Consider the following 14,882-nt stretch of genomic DNA (forward strand, 5'->3'; position numbering starts at 1 on the left):
TTTCTCTTCAGCTAACAAAAATTCAAATACCTATCAGCTTTGTATAAGCTCTGAAAATCTGCCATTATGACCATCATGGATCAGACTTTATCTTGAATTTTTAAAACTAGTAATCTGCAGTGAGCAAAGTGACCTCTAGGGTACTAGTGTGTGAAGTAGTCTGTCTTGTCAGATGCAACCAATGGCTTAGCATGCGGAGCGCTCTGCTGACCGCACCTTTTGTTCTTATTAAAATGGAAGAGTCAACTATTGTCATCACCCAATGAGTGCCACCACCTTTATTTGTTTACCAGGCAGACCGGGAGATGATACTGGCCCATTACCCTTGACCTAGTCAACCCTCGACAGAAGACTTAATGATGCTATTTGGGATGCATTTCCTTGCTGCTTTGCGCAGGTGGCTTTCTCATTGTTGCATAGACAGTGATGGGAACATCAGTTATTGTCAGGCAATGACTTCCAGGGCATCTTCGGAGTTGCCTGAATGAAAGGGCAAATGATAAGTAGTTAAGATACAAAACAGGAAATTATTTTCAAAGCAAAGAAAAATTTCAATATCTTTTCAACTGTTTAAAACTTTTCTGAAGCTTTTCAATGTCACAAAGATGTATAATCAGAGGTTCTGATAAGAATCTACACATACATAACAATGAACATGTGCCTACTCCCATGTATTTAATTATGGGAAATACATTAAAACAAAATTATGTTCCAGATGTTCATTTTCAAGAGTTTCAATTAAATATTAAATGGCAAAAAAATGTATAAATATAAATAAGTAGTAATAGTATGTAGATTCAGATATGAACCTTCAATCACTTTGGTTGTGTAATTTCAAAACATTTGTGGAGTGAAAGCCAGCAGACTAATGCTCAGACATTCATAGAACCTCAGAGTTAAAAATACTCTTAAATACATCTAGAGTCTGGGATCCTTTTCTGACACTCCTACCAAATAACCAACCCTGGATATTTTAGCCTTTTCCATCCATAAGTCTAACTTTTAAAGTATCTACCTTCCTAAGCTTAACTCCGTGACCGAAATTTCTTTTCTTTTGGTTTTCGAGACAGGGTTTTTCTGTGTAGCCTTAGCTGTCCTGGAACTTACTCTGTAGACCAGGCTGGCCTCAAACTCAGAAATTCACCTGCCTCTGCCTTCCAAGTGCCAGGATCAAAGGTGTGCGCCACCATGCCCAGTGTGACCAAAATTTCTAATCCACTAAGACAAGTAGGAGTGTATTATTTACTGTTTCATTATGGAAAACAGCAGGAAAGTGAAACAAATCCTGTTTGTAATGGCTTGCTTCAATTCTGTAAATGTGGCTTCTCTCATAGTGTTTCCATACTCTACTGTTGCCTCAGCCAATGATCTAAAGCAAGCCAAGTGACACCAATGAGAGGCCTCCCTCTGTTTTTGAATTTGTACCCTTGTACCTAAAACAATGCCCTACACATAATTATACTGGTGATCTGATGTTGATCTTAAGAATATAGACACAATCTAGATAAAAATGTATGTGGCAGAGGAAGGATCGGTCTAGTCTTACAAAGTTACAAAATATAGACTTAAAATCTGTGCTCTTGTTAGTGCTAATGTAATAACAGCAGCACTTGGCTTCCCAGGTTTAATTTGTTTCTGCTAATATAAGTGTCAGTGCTCATACTGATGATAGCCAATAGTTGGCAAAATATCCACCTATTGGGTGACGTCTCTTTGCCGTTACAGGAAGCACTAGAGCGCAGGCCTGATTCTAGCTCAATTGAAGAGTCTCCCCCTTCCACTGGAAACCTCCTTGGCTGGGTCCCAAACCGAAAAGGCATAATTCACTGAAATCCTAAAATACAAAGTTAAAACAACAATGCTGCTTATCTTCAAAGACATTTTTAATGCTTCAATTTTCTTACAAAAACATTCAGAAGGTGACATCTGAAAAAATCTATAAAAGTTAATTATACAACTAACAATTTAGAATCTTACAATAAATTCAAAATGGCCCCCAAGAAGTGTAAGCTAACTGTACCTATGTTGTGGTTATGTGTGTCTCTGCCTGTGGTTAACAGTGATATCTAAACTGTGGGGAAAGAAAATGTCAAATGTCCTTCTCATTATTATTAAAATCAGCAAGTCTGAGTCTTCATTCCCCCTACCCTTCTATGCCTCTCCACTAATGTAGACTCTCTTTGAGTAGAATATACCTTGTGTTCCCATAACCCTTTAGTCTACCTACCCCCTATGTCATAGAGCATTAGTTAAGAAAGTGGCTTTTTGAGAGTAAACACTTAACTTGTCCCTATTTTATTTATTCTCATTCTCTCTCTCTCCTCTCTCTCTCCTCTCTCTCTCTCTCTCTCTCTCTCTCTCTCTCTCTCTCTCTCTCTCTCTCTCTGTGTGTGTGTGTGTGTGTGTGTCTGTCTGTCTATCTGTCTTTCTCTCTGTCTCTCTCTGTTTCTCTGCCTCTCTGCCTCTCTCTCTCGTGAGACAGGGTTTCTCTGTGTAACCCTGACTGTCCTGGAACTCACTTTGTAGAATAGGGTTGGCCTCAAAGTTACAGTGATTCATGTGCCCCCTGCCTTTGCCTCTTGTGTGCTGGAATTAAAGGTGTGCACCACCACTGCCTGGCAACTTGTCTATATTTCTAAAGGGTAAGTTAATAATATCTGAATGCTTTCAGATAACAGTAGGTTTAAAGGAGACAATCATGTGAAATACAATGCCTGACACACAGTAAGTCCTTAGTTAGTGATAACTAGTATTAATTAGTAGATACTGATCATTAGTAAACACACATGTAAAAGGGAGAGATTAAGTTTACGCAATGCATGTAGTCAAATAAGTTCAATTACTATCTACTGTTTCCTGTACCTAGAACTCTCCCCAGCCCACAGCTCCCATGAATTTACATTTCCCTTTCTTAGAGAAAGAACTCTCCTATAACCCTTATTGTCTAAGTCTTCATGGCTCTCTCTCTCTCTCTCTCTCTCTCTCTCTCTCTCTCTCTCTCTCTGTTTTGTAACAGTTATCAAACTCAGGATCTCTAACCAGGGTGCTATGGACATTTGAGACCACGTGCTGCTAAGATGAAGAAAGAAAGACTGTCACAGGCATTGTAAAGTATTCCTCAGTATTTATCCACTAGATGGCAACAACAACCTTCTCCTAGTGTTTTGACAGTTTTTCTTTTTTGAAATGTCCCCAAACATTAGCACATATCCCCTGATAGGAGAGAAAAGCAAAATTTCTCCCTGTTAAGAAGCACTGTGCTAATTATTTTAATAAATGTTTTAAATATCCTAACCATTCCTTGTTCATCTTTGTCCCATTTAATTCTTTATAGGTAGACAAGTTTGGGTACACAGTGGACATTGAATAACTATCTTGAATAAATTTACATGTCCTTATTAATACACAAGAAATAGGAAAGGTGGCATTGCCTTTAAAGCATTTCTTATGTCTGAAATTCTATTCATAATAAGTGAATACTTATTGGAAATAATAATAAAACAAATTTTGTAAGTTCCAACAATTAGAGTGTGGCCATTATCAAGAAAGGGGGGTTATTCAATGAAGATCTTGTATAAACATTGTCACCTGTGGCTTCATGTAACTGTCTGTGGAAAATTAAGCCTTAGCTACCTGGCTTAAGAAGACATAGACTTACCAAAATAGGCCAAGTCTGATTCCTGTAGAGGTGAATAAATCAATTGTGTCTACTGACTTTCCATAGAAGGCTAGACTTGCCAAAGGAATGTTGATCAAATGTTCCAGGGACACCCAGAATTATGACGTCAGAAGATTCCTTCACATAGCTTCCTGCCTGCTAACAAATTAAGCAGCTCAGTTCAGATCTCTGGCAACAATGTGAGTGTTCAATTAAACTGTGTCAGAGGCTTATTCTTGTCAGTGCCTTATTTTCAACATTACGTATCTTAATCTATGAAGACCTAGAACTAATCAGTTTTCACAAAGCTGTACTCCTGAGTCTTCCCGCCTCATACACCATTTCCTCTTCATCTCCACCTCTGAGACTTGCTCTATCAACAGCAAGGACACCTATCTGTCTACACCATTCTCCCACTCAGAGTCTTGATACTCAAACTAAAGTTCTCTGTGTCTCTGAATTTGACCTTAGCTAAAAGGTTGAGAAGAGATTTTTCACATACAGATCTCATCTTACTTGGAATTCTTCCAAGTGCTGGAATATTTCTTTTTTTTCTTTTTTTTTTTAATGTAATTTTTTGTTTTTTAGATTTATTTATTTATTTTTATGTATGTGAGTACACTGTTGCTGTCTTCAGACACACCAGAAGAGGGCATCAGATCCCATTACAGATGGTTGTGAGCCACCTTGTGGTTGCTGGGAATTGAACTCAGGACCTCTGGAAGAGCAGTCAGTGCTCTTAAACGCTGAGCCATCTCTCCAGCCCCCTGGATATTTCTGGTAATGCCTGCACCACCTCTTTTTCCTGTTTCATCCAGACAGCCTTGTCATTCCCAAATGGAGGGGATGAGAGTTGTGAAAAGAGGACTACATTTTGTCCACTCTTGCTATTCTAATTCCTTGTCCTAGAGTGTGTCTGTTGCTGATCCTATCTTTAGGACTCTCTTACCACCAGTGCTGGGCTTATGTAGCCTCTGCTTGCTTCACTCAATTTCTGCCCTACTTTGTAGTGCTCTTAGTTTAACCCATACTCCAGACTTCAATAATCTTCAACTAACAACCTGTTCAGTTTTCATAGCTAATAACTAAGTGTTGAATGCTAGTGAGAATTTTTAACTTTATGAAAGTCTTTGCAACTACACATTATACTCAGTTCCTACTGTTGTGCTTCAAAACTTGGGCTACAAAAACAAACAAACAAAAACCTGGCATCTATTCTAGGAATGAAGTTTATGTTGAATAAAAATCTTTCCTCTATCTTCTTTCTCTTACAAGGGTTTTCTGTGAATACACTGATCACAATTTCATCTTAAAGAAAACTCAGTTCAACTTACTGTGTCACAGTCAGACGCCTGACATTAATTGCTGCCCGTTGTTAACTAGTATATGACTAACATCTAAACATGGCAAAAAAAAAAGTTTAAGTTGGTGTGTTTGAGACAAGATAACAGTTCAAAGATGGTGGGTTTGGGCATCAAAATTAGATGTGAATTTTGACAGGATGTTAGCACTAAAATTCTACGCAGATCACCAAAAGTTTACCTGTAAAATGGCTTTACAACCACAAAGTGAGGTATCTTCAAGGCTACTATTCTTTAAGCCCTTTAGTATTATTTTAGATCATTTATTGGCACAAACTGTGTCAGGTTTTCTGTGCAGCTGGTATAATGAAAAACAATAGACTTATTGGTGAAAAATTGGCAACACTGTAATATATCATAAAACCACATGGACTTATCTACAGCAGTATCCACAAAGCAATAGATACGTAAGCATAAATAAGGAATAAAAGGAAAATCTCTAAATATGCTCTCTTAATGATAAGCCCCCAAATAATGATCTTTCAATAACTATCATATTCATAAAATACAAAGAAGATTATATCCCAGGAAAACATAACTATTATTATACTTCATTTACTCATCCAGTAATGTTTTCCTGAAATTCTACCATGAGCTACATCCATGTTAAATAATAAAAAGACAGAGCAAATCAATGACCCAGTGTAGGGGAATGCCAGGATGGGGAAGCAGGAGTGGGTTGATGGGTGGGGGAGCACCCTCATAGAAGCAGGGGTAGGGGGATAGGATAGAGGGTTTTCAAAGGGGAAACCAGGAAAGGGGATAACATTTGAAATGTAAATAAAGAAAATATCTAATTTTTAAAAAAAAAGAAATCTCAGAAATCCTACAGGGAGGGAGGGAGGGAGGGAGGGAGGGAGGGAGGGAGGGAGAAAGGGAGGGAGGGAGGGGAGAGAGAGGGAGAGGGGGAGGGGGAAGGAGAGGGGGAGGAGGAGGGAGAGGGAGGGGGAGAGGGAGGGGGAGAGGGAGAAGGGGAGGGGGAGAGGGAGAGGGGGAGGGGGAGAGGGGGTGGAGACTCTGAGCAAAACAAAATACAATTTCTGCCCTAGTAGACTTTACAGATCAGGACAAATTCTAGATGAGAACAGTCAATCTACATGTAAAGAATGAATAGGCATTAACTACATAGAATTGGGTGGGGCAAAGAGACCGGGATGGTTAGGGAGGTGGCAAACAGTAGCATATGCAAAGGTCCTTTGCCAGTTTAACAAAAAAGATCAGAGCATAGAAATGTGGTCCAAGAGATCAGTATAGGTTCTACACAGAGAAGAATGAAACCAAGTTTTGAACAGAACCTATCAAAGAATTTTAATTTTTCAGGACACAAATTTCACTGATTTTGTTTTCATTAAAATTTTTATTCTTTCTATATATAGATTTGATCTCTACTCCCCTCATGATTTCCCTTTTCCTGTTTTATTTTTTTGCTTACTTTCCTTCTTTTTCTTTCTTTCTTCCCTTCCTTCCTTCCCTTCTCCTTTCCTTTCCTTTCCTTTCCTTTCCTTTCCTTTCTCCATCTTACATTTTTTCTTTCATTTTGTTTTCAGACAGGGTCTCTCCATGTAGCTCTGGCTGTTCTGGAACTTGCTATGCACACCAGGCTGGCCTCAAATTCACACAAACTGCCTGTCTGTGCTCCAGGAGTGCTGGATTAAAGACCTGCACCACCAAGCTCGGCTTAGTTTGCTTTTCTTATTCTAGTTTCTAAAGGTAAAAACCCAGTCATTGTCTTAGGACTTTTTATCTGTTCCAACATATTTAAGTCTGTACATTTCCAACAAAGAATTACTTTACCTGAACTCACAAATGTTAAATTTTTGCACTTTTCCTTCAGTTAAATTTTCCTTAAAATTTTTAATGCATATGAAACTAAATTCTGGCATGGCTGTACATGTATATAGGACAAGTGAAGTTTAAGCAGGGTGATCACAAGTTCTAAGCCAGTGAGACCCTTTCTCAAAAGCAAAACAAAAAATATTTTCCTTATAAGTTGTTTATATTATTTTTCAAATATCTGAGAATTATTTAATTCCTTTTTTGTTTGTTTGTTATGAAACAGGATTTCATTATGCAAGCCTGCCTACCATGATCTCACTATGTAGACTAGGCTGACCTCAAACTCATGGAGACCAGTAGAGGACACTGGATTCTCTGGAACTGGAGACACAGGAAGTGGTTAGCCATCTAATATGCATACTGAGACTCAGTTTCTCCAGAAAAACAGAAGTGTTCTTAACCACTGAGACATCCTTAATTCTATTTTATCAGCAAGCATCACAAGTTACCTGAATTTTTACCTGACTTTGTGACCAGAATATGGACTGCCTTAGCAACGTGCCAGGCGTGCTAGGGAAGCATTTGTCTTTGCTATTGCTGGGTGACGTTTTCTTTAAAGGTAATCAGTTGGCTGACACAGCTTAGTTTTTACCTTGCCCACTGATCAGAGGCAAGAGGGAGGGGAATGTGGCAAGGAACCCTGGGAGACATTTTTAATTTTTATGGTCTTCCTTCAAATGACTTTATATGCCACTTTTTGTTGTAAAGGAATCTAATAAAAATATATTTTATTTGTCCTGTTGCCATAATAAAATAAAATAAAATAAAATGAAAAGCTGGTTTTACTATATTTACCTGTACCTTGTAACTACTTGCAGTGAGTGATGTAATGTGTCGATGTTTCACTTAGGAATTATCTTTTGGGGAGATTTTTTAATTGCAATAGACATACACTTATTTATTATTTTCAGTATTTTCTATAACATGAAGTAGGTCCGGGTTTTCATCAATTTTTCCCTTTTGCCTGTAGGTTTTTGTATTAGTCAGGGTTCTCTAGAGTCACAGAATTTAATGGCTCTATATATTAAGGGAATTTGTTGTGATGACTTACAGCCTGTAGTCCAACTAACCCAACAATGAGCATCTGTGGATGGGAAGTCCAAGAATCTATTAGTTCCTCAGCCCCACGAAGCTAGGTGTGGCCCAGAATAAAGGTGTATACCGACAGGCCTGGACCCGGGACTTGCTTTATCCCAGGCTGACCTTGAACTCAGATCTCCTTGCCTAGTCTCCTGGGATTAAAGGCATGCACTAACTTGTCTGGGCCTAAGCTTTTCATGGCAAATATGGCTAAAGATCTCTATGCCAAGATACAGGTCAGAAACTTGTGTCTTCCAGCCTCAAGATCTGAATCACAGATGAACCATCCAATTCTGGATTGTAGTTCATTCCAGATATAGTCAAGATGACAACCAGGAATAGCCATTACAGTTTTCATTGAGCAGGGCTAGTGAGTTATATTCATCCAAGTTTTGTATCCCATTAATTTTTGCATGGCATTTCCATTGAATACAAAATCCAAAGTTGACAGTTTTGTTTTCTTTTGATTGTGTTAAGTGCTGTCCAGATTTTGCTCCACTATTTCCTGACTTTCATTTCTTCCAGTAAGAAGTCTGATATGTGGATGCTCACAGTCATCTATAAGATGGAACACAGAGCCCCCAATGGAGAAGCTAGAGAAAGCACCGAGGGAGCTGAAAGGGTCTGCAACCCTATAGGTGGAACAACAATATGAACTAACCAGTACCCCCAGAGCTCGTATCTCTAACTGCATATGTAGCAGAAGATGACCTAATCGTCTATCACTGGGAAGAGAGGCTCCTTGGTACTGCAAACTTTATATGCCTCAGTACAGGGGAATGCCAGGGCCAAGAAGCAGGAGTGGGTGGGTAGGGAAGCAGGACGGAGGGAGGGTATAGGGAACTTTTGGGATAGCATTTGAAATGTTTATAAAGAAAATATCTAATAGAAAATAAATTTAAAAAAGAATTTCAGGTTATAAGTCAAGAAATATTAATAAAGTAATTCAAAGGCAAAAAAAAGAAGTCTGATGTGGCAAGGTATGCTAGCACATGCCTTTAATGCCAGTACTTGGGAGACAGAGGCAGGCAGATCTGTATGAATTCTGCCTGATCTACATAGTAAGTTCCAGGGTAGACAGGGCTATATATAATCAGACCATCTCTGAAGAAAGAAGAGGAAGAGAAGGAGGAGGAGGGGGGAGCTCAGATAGTATTCCTTTTACTTCTCTATATAGTGAGTCTTTTCTCTCTGCTAGTTTATCTTTTCCACTGATGCTAAGCAATTTGATTGTAGGGCATAAGTTTTCATGTTCATCTTGCTTCTTATGTCTAAAATAAATGGATCCTTTTGAACTGTGGGTCCGTAGTGTTTATAACCAGTTGGAATGGTTACAGCCACTATTTCTCCAAGTGCTTCTGTTGTCCCTGATTCCCTGTACTTAAGCTGTCTAAAGGTGTCCCGCAGCCCACAGCCTCCCTTTATAAAGGTCTACTTTCATTCTCCAGTGCAGTTTAGTTTCCATTGCTGCCATTACTCTTTGTGTTTGCAATGTGTAATCTACTCTTATTTTTTCATTATTCCTTAAATGCTGCTCTTTTTACCTCTTGAAGTCCAGTGTAGGTTTTCTTGTCAGTCCTCCCTTAATCTGCCCATTCTTCCTTTTGCCTTCTTGAACATATAGTGTATTTATAATAGAGGTGCTATTGTTTTTGTTTCCTAATTCTTTCCTTTGTGCCCCTTTCTTGGTCTGTTTTAACTGAGTTTTCTTCTGGTTATAGATATCTTCAAATACCGGGAAGTGTTTATCTTAATGCCAGATAATGAAAATTTTACATTGTGGGTTAATTTCAATTTTAAGTCTTCTGAGACCTTATGTATTTTGGTTTGGAACATAGAAACAGCTTGGCTTTTTGGAAAACTGGTTTTATGCTTTCTTAGGCTATACCGCCAGAAGTTTTCATTTAGTATTAATTTGTCTTTGTTACTTAACTCAATAATGTGTGGATTAAAAGGAATCTTTGCTCATGATCTTGTGAATCTGAATTGGACCCAACCCTGTGAATTAATTTACTATTCGGTATTTAAAATTTTAAATCAGTATTTTAAAAAAAGAAAAAAAAAATCCTAATTGGTGATGCAGCTTGGTGGTAGGACACTTGCCTGGCAATATACAAGGCCCTAGGCTCAACTCCCCAGGACTGCAAGGAGAAAAAGGGGAAATTCCTGCCATTTACAACACTGTGAATGAGCCTCTCAAAGACATTATGTTAAATTAAATAAGCCAGGCACAGCAAAAGATGCACGACATGCCTCACTTGTGTGTTGAGAGTGAAAAGATTAACTGTGTAAGGAAAGAGTAAATGGCGATCACCACAGGGGTATAAAGTTTCAGTAGGTAGAAAAAGAAATTTTAGGAATCTTCTGAATACTGTGGAGATTATTATCATAAGTTTCAAATTGATAATTCTAAGTGTTCTTCACTACAAAAAGTGTATGAGGTTATATATGTAAATTTTATCATCCAATAACATAAACATATACCAATTGTACGCAGTAAATGTGTACAACTATTATTTGTTGATTTAAGATAACCAGCAATGAACCAAATAATGATAGCCCATCAGTGCAGATGTCAGACAGAGGACAACACAGCTTACTCACTAGACAGTGGCATGTCTCATATGCAGAAGATAACCATTTGTTCTTAGGTACCATTGAAATTGGAAGGCTGATTGTTTCTACAGCATTACGAGGTTAAGCCTGATTTGTACAGACTTAGGTTCAAACATAGATGCTAAAATAGCCACTGCTCACTACTGATCGGGCAGCAGTTGACAAGGAGTCTTACCCAAAGCTTAAAGAACAATGATCTACATCTTCCTCTTCTTCCTATGCAGCCTTGGCTGGCCTAAAACTCACTTGGTAGATCAGGCAGGACTCAAACCCACAGAAATTCTACCTGTCTAGTTCCCAACTGCCAAAATATAGGGAACTGTCACCATGCTGGCCTGAAGAAAAAAAAAAAACTTAAAAGAAAACTGTAATAACCTGTAATTCAGATCATCTAGCTAATGGACTTACGTGCTATTTAAAAAAAAAAAAAAGTTGGAGGACAATCTTATTAACATGCTATCTGCTGCTGAAGTTACCGAAGAGATGGATTTAGAAATGACAGTGTGCCACAAGAATAAGTGTGGATATGTGATCACAACATCAAGTTTTATGTATATGACAACTTGGAAAGCCATAGAATTATGATTTTCTCTGAACATATTTTACTCTCCTTACACCTCTGTAGAGGTTTTTCAGTGATGCTCAGAACAGTCAAGAGAGTGTGTCTTCCTAAACTGTGAAGTCATGTAACCAAGCGAGACATTTAACAACCATCAGTGGTTTCTAAACACACAGCAATCAAACACATAATAAACCTGACACATATCTGACAGTGCTTGCATATCCTGTACCATGTAATTTCACCGCAGCCTTGGTTCTGAGTGCACTACAGTCACACACACACACTTTGTACACTATCAAGATACACAATGCCAGAAACATCTCCACTCAGATTTGAGATTGAAGGTTATTAACTTCAGTGTGCTGTATGTGCAAATTTTTCCACTTATTATAGAAACATTACATTGTAATTATACCAAACTATGATTTTTAATATTTCCTAATGCCATCCCTTCGAGTGTATCAAATAAGTATATTTTTGAATTGCACCACGTCAGAACACTTGACTTCTACAATTGATGTTTTAGTTGCTGACTTTAATTTCATTTTTGAATTATTAAATCAATTTAAAAGATTCATTCACTTAATGTATAGGAGCACTCTATTTGCATGTGTGCCTGCATGACAGAAGAGCACATCAGAGAGAGGAGGGCATCAGATCCCATTACAGATGGCTGTGAGCCACCATGTGGTTGCTGGGAATTGAACTCAGGACCCCCGGAAGAGCAGCCAATGCTCTTAACCACTGAGCCATCTCTCCAGCCCTATTAACTGAAGTTTTCCTTGGGATTAGGACAGAATTTCCAACAACTGCTGAAACATTACAGTTGGATATAAAGATGTGCCCTATTATAGACCAGTATAAAGGAGCCTAATCAGTTTCTCTCCACCCCACTCCTCGTTTCTTATCCAGAAACATAAAGAAATCTTTATTCTAAAAACTGAATAACTTAACCAAGATATGGTCATTGATGTTGATTGCTCTATACAAACATTGCTGTGGAATATGGTGCATCCTTCTAACTCATACATTGTTTCCATTTTTTTATAGCATTGAGTACATTTGTCCTTATATCGTCTGTGTTCTCTATTTTAGGGTATTTATTAATCTTATACTGAGCATTTTGCCTCCCCCATGAATATTATGTTGAATAGTTCCCATAGGTTTGCCTTTCCCTCAGCGTTCTCTGATTGCTTCAAGCCTGTCCTCTAGGTCAGTCATTTGGTTTCATTCCTCTAGTCTACTTTTTCCTTGATTTTAGAATGTGTTCTTTAACCCTTTGCAGTGCCTTGATCTTTGTTTCCTTACTTCTTTCATCTCAGTTTTATTTCATTTTGCAGCCAATGCTTACTTACTGCATAGTAGACAATGTTCCAAGTCCTTGGCATACGGAGGTAGAGAGGCAAAATTCAGTGTTTTCAATGTGGTTACTTTGTTCTTACACTGCTTAGTTCTGCAGTGCAAAATACTACTTAAATTCTCTTTTCACCTCCTAGCTTACATTGTATCTCACATCGTGTGCATCTTAAAAGTCATTTTCCGCGGGGCAGTGGTGGTGCACGCCTTTAATCCAGAACTTGGGAGGCAGAGGTAGGCGGATTTCTGAGTTCGAGGCCAGCCTGGTCTACAGAGTGAGTTCCAGGACAGCCAGGGCTACACAGAGAAACCCTGTCTTGAACCCCCCCACCAAAAAACCCCCAACAACAACAAAAAGTCATCTTCCTTCCTTCCTCCTCCTCTTTTCCTTTTCTCTTTCTTTCCTTTTGTAGGAGCAAGCAGTCTGCATGACCCTCGCTGACTTTTTTCTTTTGCTTCTAATTTAGCAATCAATATCTTGTTGAGCTTATTTCATGTGTTAACCTGTTATCACTTAATACAATTGCACTATAAAATCTTAATTTTTTAACAACAACAACAACAAAAAAGCTTGCTTGTAAGATGGTAGACAAGCTGCCAATAAACTGTTTCTGCCATCTTGGCCAAACCTAAATGTGCCTACACTGAGGTCCTGGTGTGACTGGTATAGAAGATGGCACCTTACCTGGCTGTGAAGCAGACACATCTGATTCACTCCAGACTGAAGTTATCGGTGAAACTCATAAGGACTTTCTTACAACTCCTTGCTGTTGCGTGGCTTCTGGAGAATGACAGGAACTACAGCATGGGCAGAGCTCTGCAAAGGCCAGAACACCAAGGGCGTTAGCACGAGAATCTATCGATTCGACCCACATATCTGTCTATGTTTGGCAAACTTTGGAAGCCCCAGATTTGGGGACTTCAATATTAAGACCCAAAGTGTCTGACTACCTTTATCACAGATTGCATGCTTACCAAGAAGCGGGTAAGAGAAAATCCAGCAATTTCTAATTTTTCCTGGCTAAAATCTGCCCCTTAGTTACAAGAGATGTAAGACACCCAAACAGAAACATGGAAAGCCTCTGCAATACATACACCCCACTACAACGTCAAAATTCACATCTTTCAAAACTGTAATAACAAACTAAGTTGTATCCTGGCGGCTGAATAAGGTATTCTAATCAATCAATCAATCAATCAATCAATTATTGTGGCTCTTATCATGTTATGTATCATATCACATATCATGACAAATTAATAGCAAGTATAATTTAACTTTTGCTAAATGAAGACTAAAGGTTTTGTAGTTTCTCGGAATTTCTGGGGAAAATATTAACTTCATTAAAGTGTTAGAGTTCGTGAGGGGATTTGTGTGTGTGCACACTTATGGAAACAAGATGTGAAACACGAAGTGTTTTCCTTAGTGATCCTTCATGTTACTTTGTAAGACATTGTCTCCTATTGAGCCTGAGTCTGACACTCACAGATTCAGCTAGACTCTGGGGGTCCTCCCTTCTCCAGCCTTCCAAGCCTAGGGTTACAGGCGCCCAGATTTTTGTTAAGTGCTGGGGTCTTCATTTATGTCCCCGTGCTTCAGAAACAAGCATTTTACTGACTGGGACATCTCTCCAGCTTAAATTCTTAACTTAGTTTTTAATTAAAACCTCATTTAATTTGCTCACTAAAAATTCAATTTCTGAAAAATAACCTTTTTTTGTTTTTCGAACTTTGTGCCCCACCCCTGCCTTTAAAAAAAAAAACTCGTCTACATTGTACATACATCAAATCAAACGCCTTAACTTTTAACCCATCTCTTCTTTTCCTAGACCCTTGTCCACTGAATATAATGGCTCTCCTTGTCAGCGCCACGTAATATTTTAGGTCATATCTTTTGAGTGCATCGTGTGTATCTTCAATGGCATTGCGGGCTGTTGGAAGTTGGATCTGTGTGGATGTTTTGAATTATCCAGAAATCTTAAGTTTGAAGAGTGCATCGCCTTGGCCTCTGAACTTAGCTGTGGTATTTGGTCGGAGTGTACCTAGTTTCCCTTGTTCCCAGATAAGCCTATTTGCCTGGGGTGTCTCTGGGTTCCTACACATTCGTTTTCTGTTAGATAACGACACTAGCGGGCACCATCCTGAGAAATCGGACCCACTGTGCTGGCTGTTTAGGCTGTGAGCCTCTCAAAGCCCGTGATCAAAGTTAAAGTCCCTTATTTTAAATGCCACTCTGAAACCTAGTTATACATCAGTTACCAGGGCCTCCGGAGCTGCAGATGCTCAAGGATGTTGACAGGGCAGCTAGGATTTACCTGCCGGAGGCCCAGTCGCTATGGTAACGGCTAGCCGCAAATGTGCTTGCGCCGAAGTCCTGGCCGTAAAGAAACAAGGGCATTACGACATTGGCTACTTG

The 14,882-nt window shown here is 38.9% G+C and overlaps 1 protein-coding gene across 3 annotated transcripts; it reads right to left on the reverse strand.

The window, feature by feature from the left end:
* Positions 1 to 249: 249 nt before the first annotated feature.
* Positions 250 to 14,829, reverse strand: Fam229b (family with sequence similarity 229 member B). Of its 3 annotated transcripts, none has more exons than XM_021174935.3 (5): positions 14,782 to 14,829; positions 13,155 to 13,286; positions 3,659 to 3,817; positions 1,696 to 1,834; positions 250 to 480 (listed from the first exon to the last, which is right to left on the reverse strand). In XM_021174935.3, exons 4-5 carry the CDS (start codon positions 1,818 to 1,820, stop codon positions 363 to 365), a joined length of 243 nt encoding a protein of 80 aa, XP_021030594.1. In that variant the 5' UTR covers positions 1,821 to 1,834; positions 3,659 to 3,817; positions 13,155 to 13,286; positions 14,782 to 14,829; the 3' UTR covers positions 250 to 362. The 3 variants fall into 3 exon arrangements, with proteins under 3 accessions (XP_021030594.1, XP_021030595.1, XP_021030593.1); XM_021174936.1 differs by having other exon boundaries at positions 3,659 to 3,814; positions 14,726 to 14,808; XM_021174934.1 differs by having other exon boundaries at positions 14,726 to 14,808.
* Between the last annotated feature and the right edge of the window lie 53 nt (positions 14,830 to 14,882).

Source organism: Mus caroli, unplaced genomic scaffold (genome assembly GCF_978045245.1).
Source record: "Mus caroli unplaced genomic scaffold, Mus_caroli_1 scaffold_9, whole genome shotgun sequence".
NCBI lineage: Eukaryota > Metazoa > Chordata > Mammalia > Rodentia > Muridae > Mus > Mus caroli.